Source organism: Haliotis rufescens, unplaced genomic scaffold (genome assembly GCF_023055435.1).
Source record: "Haliotis rufescens isolate VD_foot unplaced genomic scaffold, xgHalRufe1.0.p SCAF_27, whole genome shotgun sequence".
Classification (NCBI taxonomy): Eukaryota; Metazoa; Mollusca; class Gastropoda; order Lepetellida; family Haliotidae; genus Haliotis; species Haliotis rufescens.
In genome coordinates, this window is record NW_025963968.1 from 3,416,859 (window position 1) to 3,441,251 (window position 24,393).

At 41.2% G+C, this 24,393-nt stretch overlaps 1 protein-coding gene across 2 annotated transcripts; it reads left to right on the forward strand.

The window, feature by feature from the left end:
* Positions 1 to 9,911: 9,911 nt before the first annotated feature.
* LOC124139387 (beta-1,4-galactosyltransferase galt-1-like) lies at positions 9,912 to 21,977 on the forward strand. 2 transcript variants are annotated; one of them, XM_046506422.2, is made up of 2 exons: positions 9,912 to 10,034; positions 18,225 to 21,977. In XM_046506422.2, the coding sequence occupies exon 2, from the start codon at positions 18,343 to 18,345 to the stop codon at positions 19,759 to 19,761; it is 1,419 nt and encodes a 472-aa protein (XP_046362378.2). In that variant the 5' UTR covers positions 9,912 to 10,034; positions 18,225 to 18,342; the 3' UTR covers positions 19,762 to 21,977. The 2 variants fall into 2 exon arrangements, with proteins under 2 accessions (XP_046362378.2, XP_046362377.2); XM_046506421.2 differs by lacking the exon at positions 9,912 to 10,034 and adding an exon at positions 16,453 to 16,624.
* Positions 21,978 to 24,393: the final 2,416 nt, after the last annotated feature.

A 24,393-nucleotide genomic window follows, 5' to 3' on the forward strand; every position in this document is an offset into this window, starting at 1 on the left:
ACTGGATTGTCTGGTTCAGACTCGATTATTTACAGAATGCCGTCATAAAGCTTGAATATTGCTGACTGCGGTGTTAAACAACAAACAAAATGTTGCAGAGGTCCCTAGCTCCACAAAATACTGAAAATTACATTCGGCCCTTGCTCATGGTGTCATATGGATTGTCTGTCCAGATTCCATTAAATACAGACTGCCCTCGTATAGCTGGAGTATTGCTGAGTGTCCCGTTGACCAACAAATGAACATATGGCCCCTTGTTGATTCCAGATAGGGACACATCCAAAGTATATCGTGTGACGATTTAGGTGACCCTTTTTCAGCTTGAGAGTCACTATAATGCCGATGAGACGTTAAATTTTAACTCACTCACCCCAGGCTGAGATGTTGATCAACCACTTGCTTGACTGGCCCAGACTTGATTATTTACTGGTTAATGTGAGAATTGGGATATTATAAAACAACAAGGAAACATAGATTATATCTTCACTTACTTTGAAATTATAAGATACTTGTTTTGAAATGTATAAAAAAAATATTTCTTCATAATCTTGAAGCTGGTTGTTTTTAAAAACAAAACCCAAATAACTGTAAAATGAACGAAATATTGATTGATGCACCCACAATATGTTAGTATGTATACGATAGCGACCCTCATGACGGGTGCCATGGAATTCAAGGAGGACCATATTGCACCCGATGGAGGTCACTGTCAAGCACAACGTGGCATGGACTGACACCCCTTTTACACTTGGACCCGCTCGGATAGCACGTGCTGCTCGCTTGCATTTCACTAACTACTTAAGCTTGCAACCTTCGCATGCGTAGCCCAGTGAGTGCACCACTAGGCTACAGAGACGCTGATAAATCACAATGCTTAGAAGAAAGTCTTTTTCAAGAAACTGTACGCCAGCAACAGATATTTTACGCCCGTTTCCTATGGTTCGTGGAAAGTGTTTAGAACATAAAAATGTTCATAAATGTTGTTTTAAGTTTCTTTTTTTTCGGGTGTCGCCCCTCGGTTTCATCCATTGGATTCGGGTTTTAAATTTCAAAAAAATACTCTGACGTCTTTTATCCTACACAAACAACCTCAGAACATTGGAAGTAATGTGCCCGCTGTGTTTAAATGTGGTCTGTCACGTGAATAATTAAATGTCACCGTGCAAGTAGTGACAGATTTTTCTCACATCATTAAGTAGCCAGTACCATACGATGGCCGACAAAAACAGTGTGGAACGTAAACTTAGCGCTGAAGCGCAGAATTTAAAGAACTTACTTTAAGGTCTTTATAAATAATAACTCAACGAGGAGGCGTGGCTTAACCTAGCACGTTGATAGGGTATGACCACCTGCCGGATACGCGATCGTTTCTTTACTGTTTCTTACCGCCGAGCGTGGGTAGATTCATGGGTGAACATGTTGGGATTCAGGAGGGATTATCTCTGAGGGGCAGTGAGGTAGACTAGTGGTTAAAGCGTTATCTCGTCACGCCGAGACCCGGGTTCGATTACCCACATGGGTACAATGTGTGAAGCCTATTTCTGATGTCTCCCGCCGTGATATTGTTGGAATATTGCTAAAAGCGGCGTAGAAAACTTACTCACTCATCACAGCTAGAACTGCCTGATTGGTAATTGGCAAACCGGCGGTTTATCTACATGTTAACAGTTAATATAGCGTTAAAATAATGTTTTAGTATACGGTCATACTGACTCAGAAGTTCTGCATGACTGGACTGACGTAATCACGTAGCCCTCACTTTTGAGGGTTTGTCTTTTTCTGTTCATTTTTCGTGTTGAATGTAACATTAGATGAGTCACTCACGAACTGTCATCATTCAAAACGTGTTATTGTCATAAAATATGTGGTAATTATAGAAATACACGACGAGTGGGAGTTATTTATCAGACAATGAAATAATGCAGGGAGAATAAACCACTCGGGCTATCATACAATAAAACACTGCAGGGAGAATAAACCACTCGGGCTATCATACAATAAAACACTGCAGGGAGAATGAACCACTCGGGCTATCATACAATAAAACACTGCAGGGAGAATGAACCACTCGGGTTAACATACAATAAAACACTGCAGGGAGAAAAAACCACTCGGGCTATCCTACAATAAAACACTGCAGGGAGAATGAACCACTCGGGCTATCATACAATAAAACACTGCAGGGAGAATGAACCACTCGGGCTATCATACAATAAAACACTGCAGGGAGAATGAACCACTCGGGCTATCATACAATAAAACATTGCAGGGAGAAAAAACCAAGAGGGGCCAAGCCCCGAGTGGTTTTATTCTCCATGAAGTGTTTTATTGTACGGTAAACAACTCCCACTATCAACATTATCACCAGCCTTATTAAGGATGTCAATAAAATGAAAACTTTAAAAAATATTTACTCGTATTTAAATAATGATGTCTCCCTGTATACAACACAACCTCGGAATGTCGAACAAGTCCATTATATGAACATGGCGTTAATTTTGGTTTGTTGGTTTGTTTGTTGTTTAACGCGGCACTCAGCAATATTTCAGCTATATGACGGCGGTCTGTAAATAATCGAGTCTGGACAAGACAATCCAGTGATTGACATCATGAGCATCGATCGACGAAATTGGAATACGATGACAACCAAGTCAGCGAGCCTGACCACCCGATCCCGTTAGTCGCCTCTTACGACAAGCAAAGTCGCTTTTTCACGACAAGCATGGGTTGCTGAAGATCTATTTTACCCCGGATCTTTATGGGTCGTTAAATTTAGTATTTCTCGAATACTCTCACAAATTTCACGTCGATAATCAGTAACTTTTCTCCTAATACCGATTGTCATATTTCTCACACTTTCGGAGACGCCGTGGTCTAGTGGTAGAGCGTCCGCCTGGCGAGCAGAAGGTCCTAGTCATACCCAAAAACGTCAAAAGATGATACTTGTTTCTACCCCGTCTGGGGCATTAAGGGCTGAAACAAGGACTGGTCAGCTCGTAGTCAGTATACTGTGTCTGAGTTGGATATTCATGTTAAACTGCGGCATGGTTTAATCAGTGGGCTAGCTCTATAAATCGGCACCAGTCCAGACTAGTACAAGCCAAGCAGCCACACACACACACACACACACACACACACACACACGTCGCTATATAAGTGCAATAATCTTTGACGCGACGTTAAACCCAATTTCACCTCACCTTTTGGAGGTGATCGTTTGGCCATTGCGTTTATCCGCGTTGCCCAGCTACATATATGGGGAACAACTCAAAAGACACTTCGCTCTCAAAAATAGAGTCGTGCAAATTAATCACGCAGCATAACACACAACACAAACCCGTCGCATGTACGTCTTATATAACTTTGGAAAGTAGTGCATGGTCTGTAGCAATTAGTAACTCGTCATGGCATCACTCAGCGTCATCACCATACGCATGCTCGTGGGTTTTCACCACAATGGCGTCTTTGACTTGCGCCACATCGGGCTTCCCTCCCACGCTAAAACAGACAATAATTTCAACAGATACGCCCCGTGTTCTTGTTCGGTTTGTCACAACCCGCGTGCGGCGACAAACCGACAAACCTTGCCTTCTACTTATTCTACATACCCGTCTCCCAATCCAGCCTTCAACCTGTGCACTATTTGGGAGGGGCGTGTTGTCCTGATGAAAGACGATACCATCGTATGATTTCTGAAATAATTTAGTTCCAACAATGTCAGTATTAGCCATGTTTGCCCGGCATACGTTTAACGGTTAGAGGAACGTGATTCAGACAGGAGGTGAGGTGAGGTGAAATTGTGTTTAACGTCGCGTCCAACATTATTGCACTTATATAGCGACGTGCATGCACGTGTATGTGTGTGTGTGGCTGCTTGTACTAGTCCGGACTGATGCCGATTTATAGTGCTAGCTCACTGAGATACCATGCCGCAGTTTAACATGAATACCCCACTCAGACACAGTATACTGACTCCGAGCCGACCAGTCCTTGTTTTAGCCCCTTAATGCCGAGCGCCAGACAGGGTAACAACAAGTACAATCTTTTAACGTCTTTTTGTATGACGCGGCCCGGGATCGAACCCTGGACCTTCCGCTCTCCGGGCGGACGCTCTACCACAAGACCACGGAGGCGGTCGATTCAGACAGGAAGCTACTTGATTTGGACATGTAGTATATTTGTAACAAAGGATCCTGTGTTTGCATAAGGTTGTCTTTCGACTTCAATATTTAAAACAAATTTAAATAACATTCGCTAGAGGCAGGGGATGAATGATGACTCGCGAGAAAGTTAACGTCAATGTCTAAAACCCTGATCAAATCGGCGTTAAATCCCTGAATCCCTCACTACCTCTTCTTCAACCAAGTCATCGATGACACATATTTCTCCACAGAACCTACAAGTTGATGGCGTGTATGTATAAATAAAAACGCAAATACGTACAATAGTAATTTCTTGAAACGAAGCAACCTAACCCATTCCTATTAGCATACACCACTCTTAAAAACTCAACGATTATATAAACACGACTTCAGAAACCTTTAAACATTGTGCAGTCGGACGTGTATTGACCGTCATGGATTTGAAACCTTATCTCTTGTTTAAGAGTAAACCCAGCACGTAAAATGTTATTATGGTATAAAAGTCAGGTATAATATTTTATTTAATGTTTATTTAATATTTTTTTTATTGCTATATTGAGTGACATGTTAATATTTTACATCCAACACAAGTTATTGTTTACCTCACGTGATATGTACTTACAAGTATGCTTGTTCTTTCAAATATTCTCCAGCGAAATGCCCATTAAACATATCCGGTAGCGTCACAGCTGTCAAACGCAAGCTGTCTGATTCCGTGATTCGGTTCAGCTGTCCCGTTGGCATTTGTGACCAACTCGTGTTATTCCGGGACAAGCCGAATAGCGACTCGCACCCTTCTTGTCGCCATTTTTGCGACTGGGTTCCATCTAAGCGCAAACGGGCATAGCTAAAAGAATTGTCAACCCGTTGCGTAATGATTCACGTATTATCCCCCATATATGGTATATACTCCATACTTCCAGATGCTATTGAAAACACACAAGAACCTACAGTATTATACAGTATGATTGAACACATTTAACTGTATCTTGGGTATATGTTAAAATGCTAGACATAGAAATCTATGTAAAATCAAAACATATTCCTGAGGGATTCTTTGACCGAAGTACTTGAAGTCATACGCGCATGATTGGTTTGTCGTACTTTCGCTCATGGCATTCATCGATATTCCCCCTTGGACCAACACAGGCCGTTTTCGTCAGAGCGACTTTACAGATATAGAAGATTACAGGTCATATACAATAATTAGGGAATAACCTACACACTTCAAATAATTACGGAGTGTCTGTCCCGAGTGGGTTTAACTTGTAAGCCCAGAGCCTTGGCGAAAAACGTCAACATTATTACCCGTAGGTTAATCTTCTGTTTACCCATAGTCCTTTTTTCTGAGAAAATGAAGACGAATGCGTATTTCCTGATCACAAGTGGTGTTTTTTGTTTGGTTTGTTGTTTAACGCCGCACTCAGCAATGTTCCAGGTATATGACGGCGGTATGTAAATAATCGGCTCTGGACCAGACAATCCAGTGATTGACATCATGAGCATCGATCCACGCAATTGGGATACGATGACATGCATCAACCAAGTCAGCGAGCATGACAACCCGATCCCGTTAGTCGCCTCTAACGACAAGCATAGTCGCCTTTTACAGCAAGAATAGGGCCAATACCTTTTCTACCCCGGATCTACACGGGTCTGATCACAAGTGGATGACCTCAGTCAATCTAATTTGGAACGACGTCACATAAAACGTGTGACGTCAAGAACAATGGGTGACGTCATCTTCACATTTGAGGCAATGCGTTGATTTGACTGAAACAACGAACACAAGAGAACAGGTGGCGTGAATCAGCCAATCAGCATGAAGCAAAAAATATAATGTTCAGTGAGAATAACAGCTCACAATTGCACCGATACCCCTGCTCACATGGGTGATATGCCGCGTTAATCTAGATATCTTATTCGAGCGAACCATTTCACCCCCAACCATCCGCCATAACAATGGAAATATACTGAAGGAAACACATAAGGGAACACATGACCGTACAAGAGTATGGTTTTTTTTACGCCGCTTTTAGCAATATTCCAGCAATATCACGGCGTGGGACACCAGAAATGGGCTTCACACATTGTACCCATGTCGGGAATCGAACCCGGGTCTTCGGCGTGACGAGCGAAGAATGTACAAGAGCTCCTTAATTCTATTTCAGGTTACTTCGCAAGCTTTGTACTGCACTGTGGTTGAAACTCTTGGAATAAATAAAGGAACAATGTGATGAAGTGATGTTCCCTTATATGTTTCCCTCAGTATATCTGTCATATACACTGAGGAGGCAAGGAAACTATACCCCTCAGTTGATTTTATCATATGTTATATTATTGATTGAAAATAGCTTAAGTTAACGATATTATTCAAAAGAATAACTGTACTGATGCTTTGTCAGCACACAAAGAATATACATGCTTTTTTTTTTTTAAATATAATTTGATTTAAAAAAAATGAAAATGAAAACATTTTTATCTTATAAAACACAACCGTTGATTGGTATGTTAGACATCTCATCTATGAAAACCAATACATTTGCTTTTATTCGGCACATATTTACATATTGGGAGGGAGACATGTGGCTGAAAATTAATTTCTTACCTAAGTCGTCATTGAGTCAGTATATTTTTCAATTCAGCTTTTCTTCATTGTATTGCAATTTGTAGCATGGTTGCGTATAAACCCGTGAAGATTCGGGTTAGAATAGGTCTTCAGCAATCCATGCTTGTCGTAAGAGGCGACCAGCTGGATCGGGATACAATCACTGTTGCCAACAACAAAAGTCACCCTATGATTCTTCAACCAAATGATTTACTTTTGGCTGCAAATCTCCTGATGATCCGGGTTTGAATTGGTCTATGCCAATCAAACAAATTTAGTCTGTGCTAGTCACAAGATGCGACAAAACGGGACCGGGTGGTCAGGCTCGCTGACATGGTTGATGCATGTCATCGTATCCCAGTTGTGTAGATCGATGCTCATGATGTCAGTCACTGGATTGTCTGGCCCAGACTCGATTGTTTACAGACCGACATCATATAGCTGGAATAATGCTCGGTGCCGCGTTAACAAGCAAACAAACTTATGTTTCCATTTGGTTGACGGTGATCGATTTAAAAAACGGTTTCAAACCCAATAAACAAATTTCAGTCCCAACATAAAACGTCGACGGGGGCACGGGTGGCCCCGTCGTCTAAGGCGCCGCGATTTGCTTTCCAGAGTTGCGTCCCTTGGGCACGCCAGAAACCTATTATTATGGGTTCGAATCCCGGTTCGCCCCGATTAAGTATCTAGGTTTGTCAGCACCATATCCGTGCGCGTGGGTTTCACCGAAGTGGTAAACGTCTGAGACCTGCATCACTTCGGGCTTTCCTCCCACATTAAGCTGACACGCCGCGATATAACAATAATACTGTTAAAAGCGGCGTTAAACACAACTCACTTACTCACTCATGAAACGTCGAGAGTGGAGATTTTACATCACTGCTGCCAGCAAGAAAAGTCAATCTATCCCTCAACAAAATGACACACGGGGTCGGCGAGTTCCTAACGGCCGCACGTGTCGCTCGTGCAAAACTACCACGTGCAACTCAAGAAAGAGCGGTGTCATCGTCCGTGGTGTGATGTGACCTGACATTTGATTGACAGGGCCACGCTACAAACTCGTTGTTGAATGGATTACTCGTGTACACTCGATATTTCGAGGGGAGTTACTCTCGCCCCTCGAAATAGCTTGTGAAACACTCGTAGTTCCATTCAATAACCAAGACACCAATAATTTTCATGCAATAGTATCACAGTAGTGTTTTCAACTATTGCAATACATACCATGCACTAGTCGCACCTATATAGCAACCGGTGGATACGCATGGGCGGATACAGCTTTTTTGCGCAATTAAGATCTATTTATTGTCTTCGGTGGTAATTTATACAGAAATAAAGATTTTTTTCGAAATAAAAAAAGGGGGGGGGGGGGGGGGGGGTTGGGGTGCGCACCCCCGCAGCCCCCCTCTGTATCCGCCCATGATACGTATTAGAGGTTGAGTCTTCTCGTGTCTGTACACACACTGTCATCCTTTAGCGTTATGGATCTGGCGTCATCTGGCATTCAATATGGCCACGCCCTCCAATGATAGTGTAAACACGGCTGTTATCATGTTTACGTGCGACCTTTCTTTATACTAGTATACAAGATGAATACGACACTCCTTTTTGTAAATGGCAAGTAATCAATACGCGTTTATAAAGGAATGAACGATGTAAGAAATGAACCTCATGACCTCTGTTTGTGATGAGCAAAATATACTCAAGTGTGTTAGTTGAACGTCTGTGGCCTGAGGAAAAGTCTAGACTATCCTGAGTTTATTGATTTTTATGGAGCAATATGACATTATGGGCCTGCAAGAAAGTTAGACAGATATACTTGCTATTAAAATGCTATTAAAAACTTGTGCAGGATATCGGGTGGGATAGATACAAATCTGAGAGAGAGATGTACTCAGTGTGTGTGTGTTTCTGTTGTTGATAATATTATTGACTCTGTTTTGCTGGGAGTTTATTCAATTTATCTCTGGACTTACTAAAGTAAATAACCAATGCACGATAATAAAGGAATGAACGATGTGGTAAGAAATGAACTCCATTGATTTTTACGAGACCCCAAGGCCCTCGTGTGAGTAACTCTGATTTCCTATAAAATGTTTACGAGTTTCGGATCAACTATATTGTGTTTTCTTGCGCAAACACGAATGTTCAGAATGGAACCAGTGGTCTTTATGATCATATTTCGGTAAAACATACAATGGACAAGGAAAAAACTAAACACAGCCATTCGAAAGAGAAAACCAATAGCCAACCACACGCAGAGAATTATTAAGAAAACTCAAAAGAAAAGAAAATGAAATAATACAATGATATCAAAATTAAACTATAGATACATACAGTAATATTTAAGTAATAATAAGTTAATATAAAAGAACAAAAATATGACAGGAGGAAAACAATCTTCTCAAAGGACCTCATGTCTTTCACAATGGAAGCAAGACTTGAATCAGAGAAGTGACGAAAGCGATCTCACAAGTAAATAACGTCATTGGATGTTGACGATAGAACGCCGAATCTAATTTCAGTCTTCTCTGTTGATGTAAGACGTCGCACCCCACAGTTAGTGTGTTTGTCTGGTCTTTCTTTGCATCAACGATTGAAGGTATGTCTTTAAATGACGGAACCGCACGTGGACTATGACAACTACGGGTCTTGTCAGCCTTTGAAGACTCTGTGTTTTATGCAACGTCCCGCAGATCCAGCATCACTGAAATCAGATCGAATGTCCGTTCCGCGTAATAGTCAGCAGTGAAAGAAAACATGAAACAATGTTTAGAATAATTGTCATTTCGAGATACTGAGTAATTTCCGCTAACAGGATAATATCTTCTTTTTTCTTCAGATGTTTGTCTTTCGTTTCAACTTTGAAACAAAAGGTTTTCTCCCAACAAAACTGTTGTCTTTTACGACCAAAGCCACGCCCACGCCCAGACCGCCGTCATATAGCTAGAATAGTGCTGAGTGCGGCGTTAATCAACAACAAAAAATGTTACTCAAGCATTAACTTTAACGCTGTATCGAATAACTCTCAAATAACCACTAACGGTACTTTCCCATTAAATCAGGCACATGCATGACCAAGGATGGTGACTTTGTCAATACCTCATGTGTGAGGGCTATCACTTGACTACAGCTGTGATAAAAATCAATGTCAACACTACGTAGATAGCTCCGTAGAGGAAAATCACTGCATGTGCTGATCTCAGAGAACAGGGGGCACAGGGCATCAGGGATTATCTTAAAGTTGAACATCGGACCTCGCAGACTTTCTGTAAAGAAGGGTAAGCAGCTTTGTGCTGATGTTGACCTTTCAGTTATCGTACTCTCACTAACCAAGGCGTTGATTACACCATCCATGGTAATTTCTTTAGTGAATTTTTATTTTGCAGTGTTTCCGAGAAGAATTAAATAGAATAGAGAAATACTAAGCCCTAATAGCAACAATACTGACACCATTATTAGTACATTAATTATTAAAGTTACTAAACGTGTGTTATTTCACAGTCCACAGAGAAACTGATTTCAGCAACTTTAAATATGTTTTGTTTGTTTGTTGTTTAACGCGGCACTCAGCAATATTCCAGCTATATGACGGCGGTCTGTAAATAATCGTGTCTGGTCCAGCCAATCTAGTGACTGACATCATGAGCATCGATCCACATGGGACACGGTGACATGTATCAACCAAGTTAGCGAGCCTGACCACCCGATCCCGTTAGTCGCCTCTTATGACAGGCATAGTCGCCTTTTACGGCAAGCATGGGTTGCTGAAGACCTATTCTACCCCGGATGTTCACGGGTCTACTGTTTAACATTCCCAATCACAGAGTATGTTCTGAATGTCTACCTGCTGACATATTATGTTACCGAGCATGACCTTTCCATTACGTCGCCTCGTACGGCAAACATAGGGGTCTGGGGACCAGTTCTGACAAGGGTGCACCAAGGGGCATTTATGCATGTATCAGTGTTAGTGGTAGAGGGACCGGCCGCGTCATACCAAAAGACGTTAAAAGATGGTACTTGTTATATCCCTGCCTGGCGCTCGGCATTAAGGGGCTAAAACAAGGACTTGTCGGCTCGGAGTCAGCATACTGTGTCTGAGTGGGGTATTCATGTCAAACTGTGGCATGGTATCTCAGTGGGCTAGGACTATGAAATCGGCATTAGTCCAGACAAGTACAAGCAGACACGCAGACACACACACACGCAGACACGCACACACGCAGACACACGCACACGCATACCCACATGCACACACACACACACACCATGCACGTCTCTATATAAGTGCAATACTCTTGGACACGACGTTAAACCTTACTTCACCTCACCTCATTTCATATTGATTCCGTTATGTTTATTTGTTATTGTTGTATTATGTGACAGTAAATATTGTTGTGAGTTTGTGAGAAAAAGATGCAGTTTTGGATAGCGTTGATATTAACACAGGTGCTCGTTAGCATCAGGCGACCGTACTGTACGACCGTGTGGAGACTGGTATCTCAGACTTTTAGAAATAAGTCAAAAAGAGTTTAAGTGTAGGTCACAAACAATACTAATTGTGATCATGATCAGTCCAATAAAAAAAATAAGGAATCTTAAACGTGTTTTATCTGTACTGATATAGCCCTTACAATCAGAGTGGGAAATGTCCCGTATAAGATGACCGATCCTTTAAAGTAATTATGAGAAATGTCCCACATAAGATGATCGATCCTTTAAGTTATTGTGAGAAATACCCAACATAAGATGATCGATCCTTTAAAGTTATTATGAGAAATGCCCCACATAAGATGATCGATCCTTTAAAGTTATTATGAGAAATGTCCAACATAAGATTATCGATCCTTTAAAGTTATTATAAGAAATGTCCCACATAAGATGATCGATCCTTTAAAGTTATTATGAGAAATGTCCCACATAAGATGATCGATCCTTTAAAGTTATTATGAGAAATGTCCAACATAAGATGATCGATCCTTTAAAGTTATTATAAGAAATGTCCCACATAAGATGATCGATCCTTTAAAGTTATTATGAGAAATGTCCCACATAAGATGATCGATCCTTTAAAGTTATTATGAGAAATGTCCAACATAAGATTATCGATCCTTTAAAGTTATTATAAGAAATGTCCCACATAAGATGATCGATCCTTTAAAGTTATTATGAGAAATGTCCCACATAAGATGATCGATCCTTTAAAGTTATTATGAGAAATGTCCAACATAAGATGATCGATCCTTTAAAGTTATTATAAGAAATGTCCCACATAAGATGATCGATCCTTTAAAGTTATTATGAGAAATGTCCCACATAAGATGATCGATCCTTTAAAGTTATTATGAGAAATGTCCAACATAAGATTATCGATCCTTTAAAGTTATTATAAGAAATGTCCCACATAAGATGATCGATCCTTTAAAGTTATTATGAGAAATGTCCCACATAAGACGATCAATCCTTTAAAGTTATTATGAGAAATGCGCCATATAAGATGATCGATCCTTTGAGGTCATTATGAGAAATGTCCCACATAAGATGATCGATCCTTAAAAGTTATTATGAGAAATGCGCCACATAAGATGATCGATCCTTTAAAGTTATTATGAGAAATGTCCCACATAAGATGATCGATCCTTTAAAGTTATTATGAGAAATGTCCCACATAAGATGATCGATCCTTTAAAGTTATTATGAGAAATGCGCCACATAAGATGATCGATCGTTAAAGGTTATTATGAGAAATGTCCCACATAAGATGATCAGTCTTTTACAGGTAGAAGACCATGCAGTTGCTTTAAGCTAAGTACAATTACGTCTACGTACACATAGCAGAAGCATACTTAAAGGGGATAATAATAGAAATAAGACTGCCGGCGACATTTGTATGAAGTCGTCTTGTTTGCCCGGGTAGTCTGTGCACTGTACCATTCAGACCGTAACGGCTGTATGCATGTATTCAGGCTGGGTCATGTTGCACCATTTAAGAAAAAAATGTTTTTTTCCTTTCTTTGTTATTTAACGCCGCCTTTAGTAATGCTCTATCAATATGACCCGGAGACGGATATTTTGAGCAACGACCTGAGCCGTCGGGGTACGATGACACGCTTGAACAAAGTCATCAAGTCTGATCACCCGATCCATTAAGTTACCTCGTACGACCAGGGGGCCTTTTCCAACCCGGATTCTCCACGGGACCGGCTGGTGTTGGTGTTTCAAGTGAGTGACAATATGCAAGGCCATTAGCAATATTCAAGCAGTCATGGATGGGGAAAGTCGTTTTGCCAAGGTAGTTTCTAGGCAGGCATTTCGGCGGAATGAGCTGAGGCTTCTGCCCCAAAAATAAATAGACACTTTTAACATTCAATGACAATCAATGTGTGACCTCGAAAATGACGCGATAGTCGGGCTAATGATTATTTGTACAATATTTTGTATCACCGGGGTCGTTATATAAATAAATATCATTGGAGCGTCAAGGCCGAGCCAGAAAATTGATTCGCCCCAAGTTGAGATAATGTAAACCTTCACGGGGCCCTGTTAAGCAAGTCGATGCTGGTTTTGTGACAAGTCACGCTTCATGTCGCAGTCTTATTTTGACATTCTGCGTACCACACGCCTTCACATCTGCCGCGTTAAGCGTAACGTGTTCACATTTAAACTGGCGTTTCGTGTTGTGATGCATCTTCCTGTATTCAGGGGGAAATAGGGGGCACGGTAGATCAAGTCGTGTAAGGCGTTTTGGAGAGTTATACCCCTTTGTAGTATCAGGATCCGCTGATCATGAGTTCGAGTCCAAGGGTGATGATGATCCTTGGTTTGTCAGTACCATCTTGGGTTTCGCCAAAGTTCTTTAAACGTCTGAAGCCTGCATCACTTTCTTTTGGCCTTCCTCCCGCCTTAAACTGAGATTTGCTGAAAAGCGGCCCCTCCCTCCCTCCCTCCCTCACTCCCTCACTCACTCACTCACTCACTCACTCACTCACTCACTCACTCACACACCATCCATGGTAATTTCTTTCGTGAATTTTTATTTTGCAGTGTTTCCGAGAAGAATTAAATAGAATAGAGAAATACTAAGCCCTAATACTGACACCATTATTAGTACATTAATTATTAAAGTTACTAAACGTGTGTTATTTCACAGTCCACAGAGAAACTGATTTCAGCAACTTTAAATATGTTTTGTTTGTTTGTTGTTTAACGCGGCACTCAGCAATATTCCAGCTATATGACGGCGGTCTGTAAATAATCGTGTCTGGTCCAGCCAATCTAGTGACTGACATCATGAGCATCGATCCACATGGGACACGGTGACATGTATCAACCAAGTCAGCGAGCCTGACCACCCGATCCCGTTAGTCGCCTCTTATGACAGGCATAGTCGCCTTTTACGGCAAGCATGGGTTGCTGAAGACCTATTCTACCCTGGATGTTCACGGGTCTACTGTTTAACATTCCCAATCACAGAGTATGTTCTGAATGTCTACCTGCTGACATATTATGTTACCGAGCATAACCTTTCCATTACGTCGCCTCGTACGACAAACATAGGGGTCTGGGGACCAGTTGTAACAAGGGTGCACCAAGGGGCATTTATGCATGTATCAGTGTTAGTGGTAGGGGGTCCGGTAACGTCATACCGAAAGACGTTAAAAGATGGTACTTGTTATATCCCTGCCTGGCGCTCGGCTTTAAGGGGCTAAAACAAGGACTGGTCGGCTCGGAGTCACTATACTGTGTCTGAGTGGGGTATTCATGTCAAACTGTGGCATGGTATCTCAGTGGGCTAGGACTATAAAATCGGCATTAGTCCGGACTAGTACAAGCAGACACGCAGACACACACACAGGCAGACACGCACACACGCACACGCACACACACACACACCATGCACGTCACTATATAAGTGCAATACTCTTGAACACGACGTTAAACCCCATTTTACCTCACCTCACCTCATACTGATTCAGTTATGTTTATTTGTTATTGTTTTATTATGTGACAGTAAATATTGTTGTGAGTTTGTGAGAAAAAGATGCAGTTTTGGATAGCGTTGATATTAACACAGGTGCTCGTTAGCATCAGGCGCGACGGTAACTGTACGACCGTGTGGAGACTGGTATCTCAGACTTTTAGAAATAAGTCAAAAAGAGTTTAAGTGTAGGTCACAAACAATACTAATTGTGATCATGATCAGTCCAATAAAAGAAAAAAGGAATCTTAAACGTGTTTTAACTGTACTGATATAGCCCTTACAATCAGAATGGGAAATGTCCCGTATAAGATGACCGATCCTTTAAAGTAATTATGAGAAATGTCCCACATAAGATGATCGATCCTTTAAGTTATTGTGAGAAATACCCAACATGAGATGATCGATCCTTTAAAGTTATTATGAGAAATGCCCCACATAAGATGATCGATCCTTTAAAGTTATGAGAAATGTCCCACATAAGATTATCGATCCTTTAAAGTTATTATAAGAAATGTCCCACATAAGATGATCGATCCTTTAAAGTTATTATGAGAAATGTCCCACATAAGATGATCGATCCTTTAAAGTTATTATGAGAAATGCGCCACATAAGATGATCGATCCTTTAAAGTTATTATGAGAAATGTCCCACATAAGACGATCAATCCTTTAAAGTTATTTTGAGAAATGCGCCATATAAGTTGATCGATCCTTTGAAGTCATTATGAGAAATGTCCCACATAAGATGATCGATCCTTTAAAGTTATTATGAGAAATGTCCCACATAAGATGATCGATCCTTTAAAGTTATTATGAGAAATGTCCCACATAAGATGATCGATCCTTGGAAGTTATTATGAGAAATGCGCCATATAAGATGATCGATCCTTTGAGGTCATTATGAGAAATGTCCCACATAAGATGATCGATCCTTAAAAGTTATTGTGAGAAATGTCCCACATAAGATGATCGATCCTTTAAAGTTATTATGAGAAATGTCCCACATAAGATGATCGATCCTTTAAAGTTATTGTGAGAAATGTCCCACATAAGATGATCGATCCTTTAAAGTTATTATGAGAAATGTCCCACATAAGATGATCGATCCTTTAAAGTTATTATGAGAAATGCGCCACATAAGATGATCGATCCTTTAAAGTTATTATGAGAAATGTCCCACATAAGACGATCAATCCTTTAAAGTTATTATGAGAAATGCGCCATATAAGTTGATCGATCCTTTGAAGTCATTATGAGAAATGTCCCACATAAGATGATCGATCCTTTAAAGTTATTATGAGAAATGTCCCACATAAGATGATCGATCCTTTAAAGTTATTATGAGAAATGCGCCACATAAGACGATCGATCCTTTAAAGTTATTGTGAGAAATGCGCCACATAAGATGATCGATCCTTTAAAGTTATTGTGAGAAATGCGCCACATAAGATGATCGATCCTTAAAGGTTATTATGAGAAATGTCCCACATAAGATGATCAGTCTTTTACAGACTTAAAGGGGATAATAATAGAAATAAGACTGCCAGCGACATTTGTATGAAGTCGTCTTGTTTGCCCGGGTAGACGCGCACTGTGCCATTCAGACCGTAACGGCTGTATGCATGTATTCAGGCTGGGTCATGTTGCACCATTTAAGAAAAAATGTTTTTTTCCTTTCTTTGTTATTTAACGCCGCCTTTAGTAATGCTCTATCAATATGACCCGGAGACGGATATTTTGAGCAACGACCTGAGCCGTCGGGGTACGATGACACGCTTGAACAAAGTCATCAAGTCTGATCACCCGATCCATTAAGTTACCTCGTACGACCAGGGGGCCTTTTCCAACCCGGATTCTCCACGGGACCGGCTGGTGTTGGTGTTTCAAGTGAGTGACAATATGCAAGGCCATTAGCAATATTCAAGCAGTCATGGATGGGGAAAGTCGTTTTGCCAAGGTAGTTTCTAGGCAGGCATTTCGGCGGAATGAGCTGAGGCTTCTGCCCCAAAAATAAATAGACACTTTTAACATTCAATGACAATCAATGTGTGACCTCGAAAATGACGCGATAGTCGGGCTAATGATTATTTGTACAATATTTTGTATCACCGGGGTCGTTATATAAATAAATATCATTGGAGCGTCAAGGCCGAGCCAGAAAATTGATTCGCCCCAAGTTGAGATAATGTAAACCTTCACGGGGCCCTGTTAAGCAAGTCGATGCTGGTTTTGTGACAAGTCACGCTTCATGTCGCAGTCTTATTTTGACATTCTGCGTACCACACGCCTTCACATCTGCCGCGTTAAGCGTAACGTGTTCACATTTAAACTGGCGTTTCGTGTTGTGATGCATCTTCCTGTATTCAGGGGGAAATAGGGGGCACGGTAGATCAAGTCGTGTAAGGCGTTTTGGAGAGTTATACCCCTTTGTAGTATCAGGATCCGCTGATCATGAGTTCGAGTCCAAGGGTGATGATGATCCTTGGTTTGTCAGTACCATCTTGGGTTTCGCCAAAGTTCTTTAAACGTCTGAAGCCTGCATCACTTTCTTTTGGCCTTCCTCCCGCCTTAAACTGAGATTTGCTGAAAAGCGGCCCCTCCCTCCCTCCCTCCCTCCCTCACTCACTCACTCACTCACTCACTCACTCAAACGGTTATAATGTGTGCCGACCTGAGCAGTGTTTTCCGTCTTGCAAGTCAGTAGTATATACAACTAAGAAAAAGTTAGAGAACACCCAATTATTTCCTATGGCTATAGTTGTCTGTCATGGCTGGTAGGTATTGCAATGCACAGACTTCCAATTGAGGGTTTTCTTTGACTTGTATTCTGTTGTTTATAATTATATGCGTGGAGTCAGTCGGTCAATCGTTACCTTAAGCATTGTAAAAGCGAGTTGAATGTCTCGCCGCTTTTAGCAATATTCCACCCATGACAGGGAATCTTCTACCCACGTGGTTATTCAAACTCGAGTCATCAGTCTGACGAGCGCACATTGGGCTATGCCACCGCTCCATATTCAAACACCTGTGTCATTCAGTCGAAAAAAGAAGTATTAGCATTAACACACGATAACAACATGACTCACAAGGGAAATAGCGAGATCAAATATGTTTATGAATCAAATTCCCCGAGGCATTAGGTGACGGAAAGGCCCACAACGTGCATCAGATAGAACTACGGTTTATTGGTAACATAGTTGAATTAATATTGAAAATATGGGAGTGGGAGGGGCGGCCGGGTAGCCTAGTGGTTAAAGCGTTCGCTCGTCACGCTGAAGACCCGACATGCATATGGGTACAATGTGTGAAGCCCATTTCAGGTGTCCCCCCCCCCCCCCCCCCCCCCCCCCCCGTGATACTGCTGGAATATTTGCTCAAAGCGACGTAAAACCGTACTCACTCACTCCAAAAGTGGAGGATCCGCTTCTGGATCCGCCTATGCTTAGTACAGGCACAATTTTGATATGACATGTTTCTATTGTTTCAGTCCCTGTGATTGGCCCAGATCGACCGCCACTCACAACATGGAGGGCTCCACGTGCCTCGCGCGCTCCACCAGGCGTGTAATGTCAACATAAACAGAGCCACTTCAAATCAGACGCAGCATGTCGCGGATGAGGAGGTTCATCCTGTTGTTTCTCCTCGCCTACACCTCGACGTCTATTTTATTCTTGTCTCTGGTTGCAGAAAACAACTACTTTGGAAAGTACGGTTGGAGCAATGTGAAAGAGGCCCCCTCAATTTCCTCAGGGGTCTGGAGACTTCGTGACAACCCCGGGAGCCGGAGTATATCGAAATTTGGAAGTCAATGGCGTAGGGTTAATATATCTTACCCGGTAATGGATTCCTGCAGCGACGATGTTAAATATAACTCACGATTGGAGGATGTGTATGTGTTGTTGACGAAGAGCATAACGTTATACTCCGCCTATTATGACGCTAGGGAAGATATACCTGTCATTAGAATCATATCGACTGTAAAACCCGAGAAGAAGGAAGTGCGGTTGTGGTGTCACTTTGACTCAGAAAGAGGCTCAGGAGCTTCGAATACTTCTTGCGTGACGCCAGTCTCGTATTACCAAATGTGTGAAAATCATAAACGGGAGATAGGCGGTTGGATATTATCATGTCAAGTGCCAAAGTGTTATGTGGACAAGGGGAGACAACCCTGTGTTGTCAGCGTCTCTCTGTCACCGAAAGAGTCTTCAACAAACAGCGTTGAGATGTCAATATTGACAACCGAAAGATCACCGCAGGAAACTCAGGTTGATTTTGCTGTGTGTGTACCGCCCCTATTTGGTAAAATACGCAAGGATCAGATTGTTCAATTTGTAGAACTTACGCGAATGCTTGGAGCAAACCATTTTATGTTTTACGTGCATGACGTTAAGCCGAACGTCAAGGAGGTTTTGAAACATTACGAATCACTAGGAATTGCAACCATCCGCAAGTGGGCCGTGCCATCGAAGAGCCCAAGGTCCATATGGTATCATGGTCAATCTTTGGCCATTAACGATTGCCTATACAGACACATGGCCAACGTCCAGTATTTGGTATTCAACGATGTGGACGAATTTCTCATACCGCACGGGCCGGACATGCGGACTTGGCGGGACATCGTGACGTCACAACATAGCTTTACCAACACGTGCGCGATGACCTTTAAGAGCGCTTTCTTTGACCTAGCTTTCAGAAACAACCAGGACTTCGTTGTCAGAAATGTAAGTGTTCTAGACATAACAACACGGGCGGAGTCTTACTGTGAATTTCGGAATAAGGTCATGGTCGTGCCGTACAAGGTTTTCGAGATGGGGATACACCACGTGAGTCGACCTTGGCCCGACGTTGCCAACTACAGCGTTGTCGATGTGTCGCCCCAGACGGCATACATTCATCATTACCGCCCCTGTAAGAGCTTCTCATGGATCTGTATTCATGGACAAATTGACACGACTCTTGTGGACAAATATGGAGAGGAATTTTTTATCAATTATAATCGCACAATGAACATTATTCCGGATTAATTCCCATCAGTAGTGACGTCATTCGTCACATGTTGCAAAATTGTGGATTTTCATATGACGTCATAATATGTTCAAAATCATATACAGAAAAAGGACCCTTGTATATCATCTGTGTCTACCCCAGGGATTCCGGGACAGAAACAGTCCGCGTACCCGATGCTTTCATTAATTTGCGATATTAACAGGCCGACGCTATCATTTCATTTGTGAGTGACACGGTGTAACGCCGATTTGAACACTTTAGTTATATTAGGGCGTGTCAGTTTGACGTGACAGGAAAGCAGGAAGTGAAGTAAGTCTCTGACATAATTCTAACATATAGTTAAAATTGTTAATGACAGCAGTTTGACTGGCTGTGCAATCCAATATTTCTGTCTTGATGCATTTTCCGCACTACCTACGTTCGTCAATCAGCTGGAAAATTCCATTTCGAATTCTTTTTCTGAATTTGTTTTTTAGTCTGTAAAAATAGCCCCAGCATGCAACTGTGTCATTACCCACCACTGTATTTAAACTCACACTGAACATGGTACGTTCCTGTTTGTGTTTATGCATGTGTACGTGAGATTCGAAACACAGAAGATTTGTTTTCAAACAGCTTAAATGTTGAAGCGTCTTCGTCATGTAATACTGTTTATTGTTTGTATGTATATTCGTTATTGTTGTATTATGTGACAGTATATATTGTTGTGAGTTTGTGCTGATTCTCAGTGGCAGCGGATGATTGGAGCGCTGCAGTGGCCAGATGCTAACAGGAAGTGTGATTAGAGTTACCGCCCCTGGTTGTTGTACTTGACCTGTATGAGATCGACACGAGGGCGATCCGATGCCATTTACTAGATTTGCATCTTATTAACTTTGTTTAAGAACGTGCATGAGAGAAATGGGCCACCATAGTCAGACAGACTAACAGACAAACAGACATTATATTCGGTATTTAAGGCCGCATGGCCCATTGCACAGTTGACATTTTAATTTCATTTTCATTTGTTTATTCACGTGATATACATGATATTCAGAAACTGACAGAATCATCAATATGGGTAGTGAACGTATAACAGCGAGTTGTTGGAGTTGTTGGATTTTATAATACTAATGATTAACATCATTTAATGCATATTGTTAAACTTCCAAATATACTTTTCTCTAAGATGTTCATACTTATCACATACTATTAAAACATGAAATTCATCCTCAATCTCTCCTCATTAGCATTTTTTACAGATACTCATTTCAACATCTCTCTTTTTACTTCTACGTCTCAAATGTACATTAAAAATTATGTAATGGCACGCTTAATATACATGAAGCCCTAACAAGCGATTGATCATCTAACATACTTATATCCTTCTCTGGTTCTATAGCAGACTTGATATCGTTGTCATGGCTGTGGAAACGTGATGAAGATGCCAGTTTTGACTATACATATCCTGTAACCTTTGTTTAAAAGAGCATAAGAACATGTTTGTATCCGCTACGTCTTGGGGAAATCCACACAAATGAATAGATACAAGAAAATAATAAATATCTGACATTGGACAACCAACTCGTTTTGCCTTTGTCATCAAGAGCTTTCAGTAGTTTAAAACATTGGATATCTTTGCAATAAATCCTCAGTAATTTTAACCAATATTATGTCATTCGAAGTTGACTTAATATACGAATGGGATAGCGTCCTTTTTACCACAATTTCTTTATTGGAAGCATTTTTTCCAACCATAGAAAAACTTTTAAAGGACGAAGAATAGCGGAATTATATTTTGCGCCCCATGTTTCTGATCCGTCTAACTTTGGCGCAAATATACCACTAGTTAAAGAAAAGGATAAATGTATATTTTGCTTGAAAAAATTAAGATAGGTACAATTGCTTTTGATACTTTTGATGCTAGCTGTTTGCACGCAACTGGCCATGATAGTGTAGAAGATAGTGTCACGCCTAACTATGTATAATGAGTATCAATTTTAAGAGGATATTACCACATGTCCATTTTTTATTTTTTGCCCTGGTACATCCCTTTCTGAAAACCCCAATTACATCTGATTTGGACAAATTGCTTTCCAATCCCCTTCTGTCGCAAAAAGATTTGTTTGTTTGTTTGTTGTTTAGCGCCGCACTCAGCAATATTCCAGCTGTACAACGGCGGTCTGTAAATAATCGAGTCTGGACCAGACAATCCACTGATTGATATCATGAGCATCGATCCACGCAATTGAGATACGATGACATGCATCAACCAAGTCAGCGATCCTGACCACCCGATCCCGTTAATCGCCTCTACGTTGCAAAAGAATGTGTTTAGCAAGTAAAAGTAACGTTAAACTGCGTTACATAAAAATCAAAGGGTTTGGCTTTCACGTTATGAAATGCGGGCTTAAGTTGATCTTGAAAATAAGTGAAAATAATCTGGTGACAAGGAGTAACTAGATATATTACCTCGTATCGCCCTTTTTGATGTATTCCAGAAACGTTTACAGTCTCCCTATTTCAGCTGCCACCTTTATGTCAATACACAGTTTAGCATCGTATGGATTCTTCGTTTTTTATAGCACTCTTTGTACGCAGATTTCGCGTTAAGATAAAGGTCTATAATGGCATCACATTCATATATTTTTCTAAATTTGTTCACCAACCTACATGTTCTAAGAAATGTTATATTTGTGATAACACTCTCTGTAAAGTATAGATTCTCGTACTTTGGGTTGAGTCCTGTCCGGGATTTGAACCCACACTGAGACACCTTATCGCCAGCACACACGGTCAGCGATCTAACCCACTCAGCCGCCGAGGCTTCCACAAGGGGTACACAAAGTACGTGATCTAGAATACCAGTTGTCGCACTTTCATATTTTTGTGGAAGCCTCGGTGAGTGAGTGAGTGAGTGAGTGAGTGGTGGGGGGACACCAGGAATAGGCTTTAGAAACATCGTCAGGGTTTTCCATTCTCACCCTGTAAAGGGTGACAGTCTAATGCGGACAACCTTTATTCAAGACACACTACTTAATTGCAAAAGTTCTTTTGCGTTTATGTTTTCATAAACGCCAAAAGCAATATGCTACTCCCACTAGCGGATTACTGTTTCCTGATTGGCTGATACTAGAGTGGGCGTGACTTCTGTTATGACATTATTGCGCTGATTTCTAAAAGATAGGTTCATGATTAAATAAAGAGTCTGTGAAGTTATTATTGTTGACTGATTTATTCATATGAATTGACTTCTGTTGCGTTTAAGGAGGTATAAACGTTAAATCTAGTGTGCACATTTTGGCGTAAGTCATTTCTTAAAAATTGTGAAAATGGATTAGATCCAGGGGATAATTTCGAATAGAGAGTGGGGCCAGGTTGCACAAATCGACGTGAACTATGGCTGTCGTAACTACAACATTACTGCACATCAAAGTTTGGCTGACTAGTTTCGCCGTCTAAATGAGATTGTATGCGTGAAGTTCTTATATAGCTTTGGGTCATATTGTGTGTTTGTTGTTTAACGCCGCACTGAGCTGGATTCCAGTTATATGGCGGCGGTCTGTAAAAAATCCAGACTGGTCCAGACAATTCAGTGATTGTGCTTCATTTGTACCGAGCTTGATCCAGCACTATTTCAATGTCGGTCTCGTTTGGTCCACGTGAAGGTCATCTCGAGCATAACACGTCCTGTCGCCGGAATTATATAATCAACAGCTTCCGGTGCACTGATACAGCTGTTGACGAACTGGTGGGTAAACGCTGGGAGAATCTCGGGATGCTGTCCCGTCTATGGTGTAGTTTGTTATAATTGAACTCAGTGATTGTCGGTCCATGATTATTGAGTGAGTGAGTGAGTTGGGTTTAACGTCGCATTTAACAGTATTACAGTTATATCGCGGCGTGTCAGCTTAATGTGGGAGGAAAGCTCGAAGTGATGCAGGTCTCAGACATTTACCACTTCGGTGAAATCCGCGAGCCAGGAAATGGTGCTGACAAACCTAGAAACAAAATCGAAAGAAGCATGCGCCCGTATCGAACCGGGAGTCGAACCAACAATCATATGTTTCTGGCGTGCCCAAGAGACGCAACTCTGCATAGCGAATCGCTGCGCCTTAGATGACTCGGCCACCCGTGCCCCCCATGGTTATTGAAAATAGATAACAAAATAAATTTGAAACCTTACATGTAATCATCAGCATGACCAACATCCCCACCCGCATCATCAACCAGGGGTGTGAATTTGAAGATGATTTTCTCTATGTAAATATTTATAAAGAAAATGTTTGAAATTTTTACGTAACTAAATGATCATCAGATCTTCATCAGTTTATGAAACGCAACATAAATTCGCTTTTCATGTAAATTTAGTTCCCAATTCCAATGAGACGTTACAGAAAGTGAGACGTTGAGACGTTACAGAAAGTGGTGTGAACGTGTTGAGGTGAAAATCGTTAATGTACATGTAACAATATATACACTGTCGTGAACGACACGACTCTGGGTTAAGATGGCATTGAAAAGTGCTGTTGATTTCCCTGTGTATATATCATATGTTTCCTTTTAACATTATCAAATTGTTCAACTATCATATAAATGAATACTAAATCTTAAAACGATTCCGTCTTTTATTCATGAATGGTTTGACGTTGGCTATCAGACATTCGTAT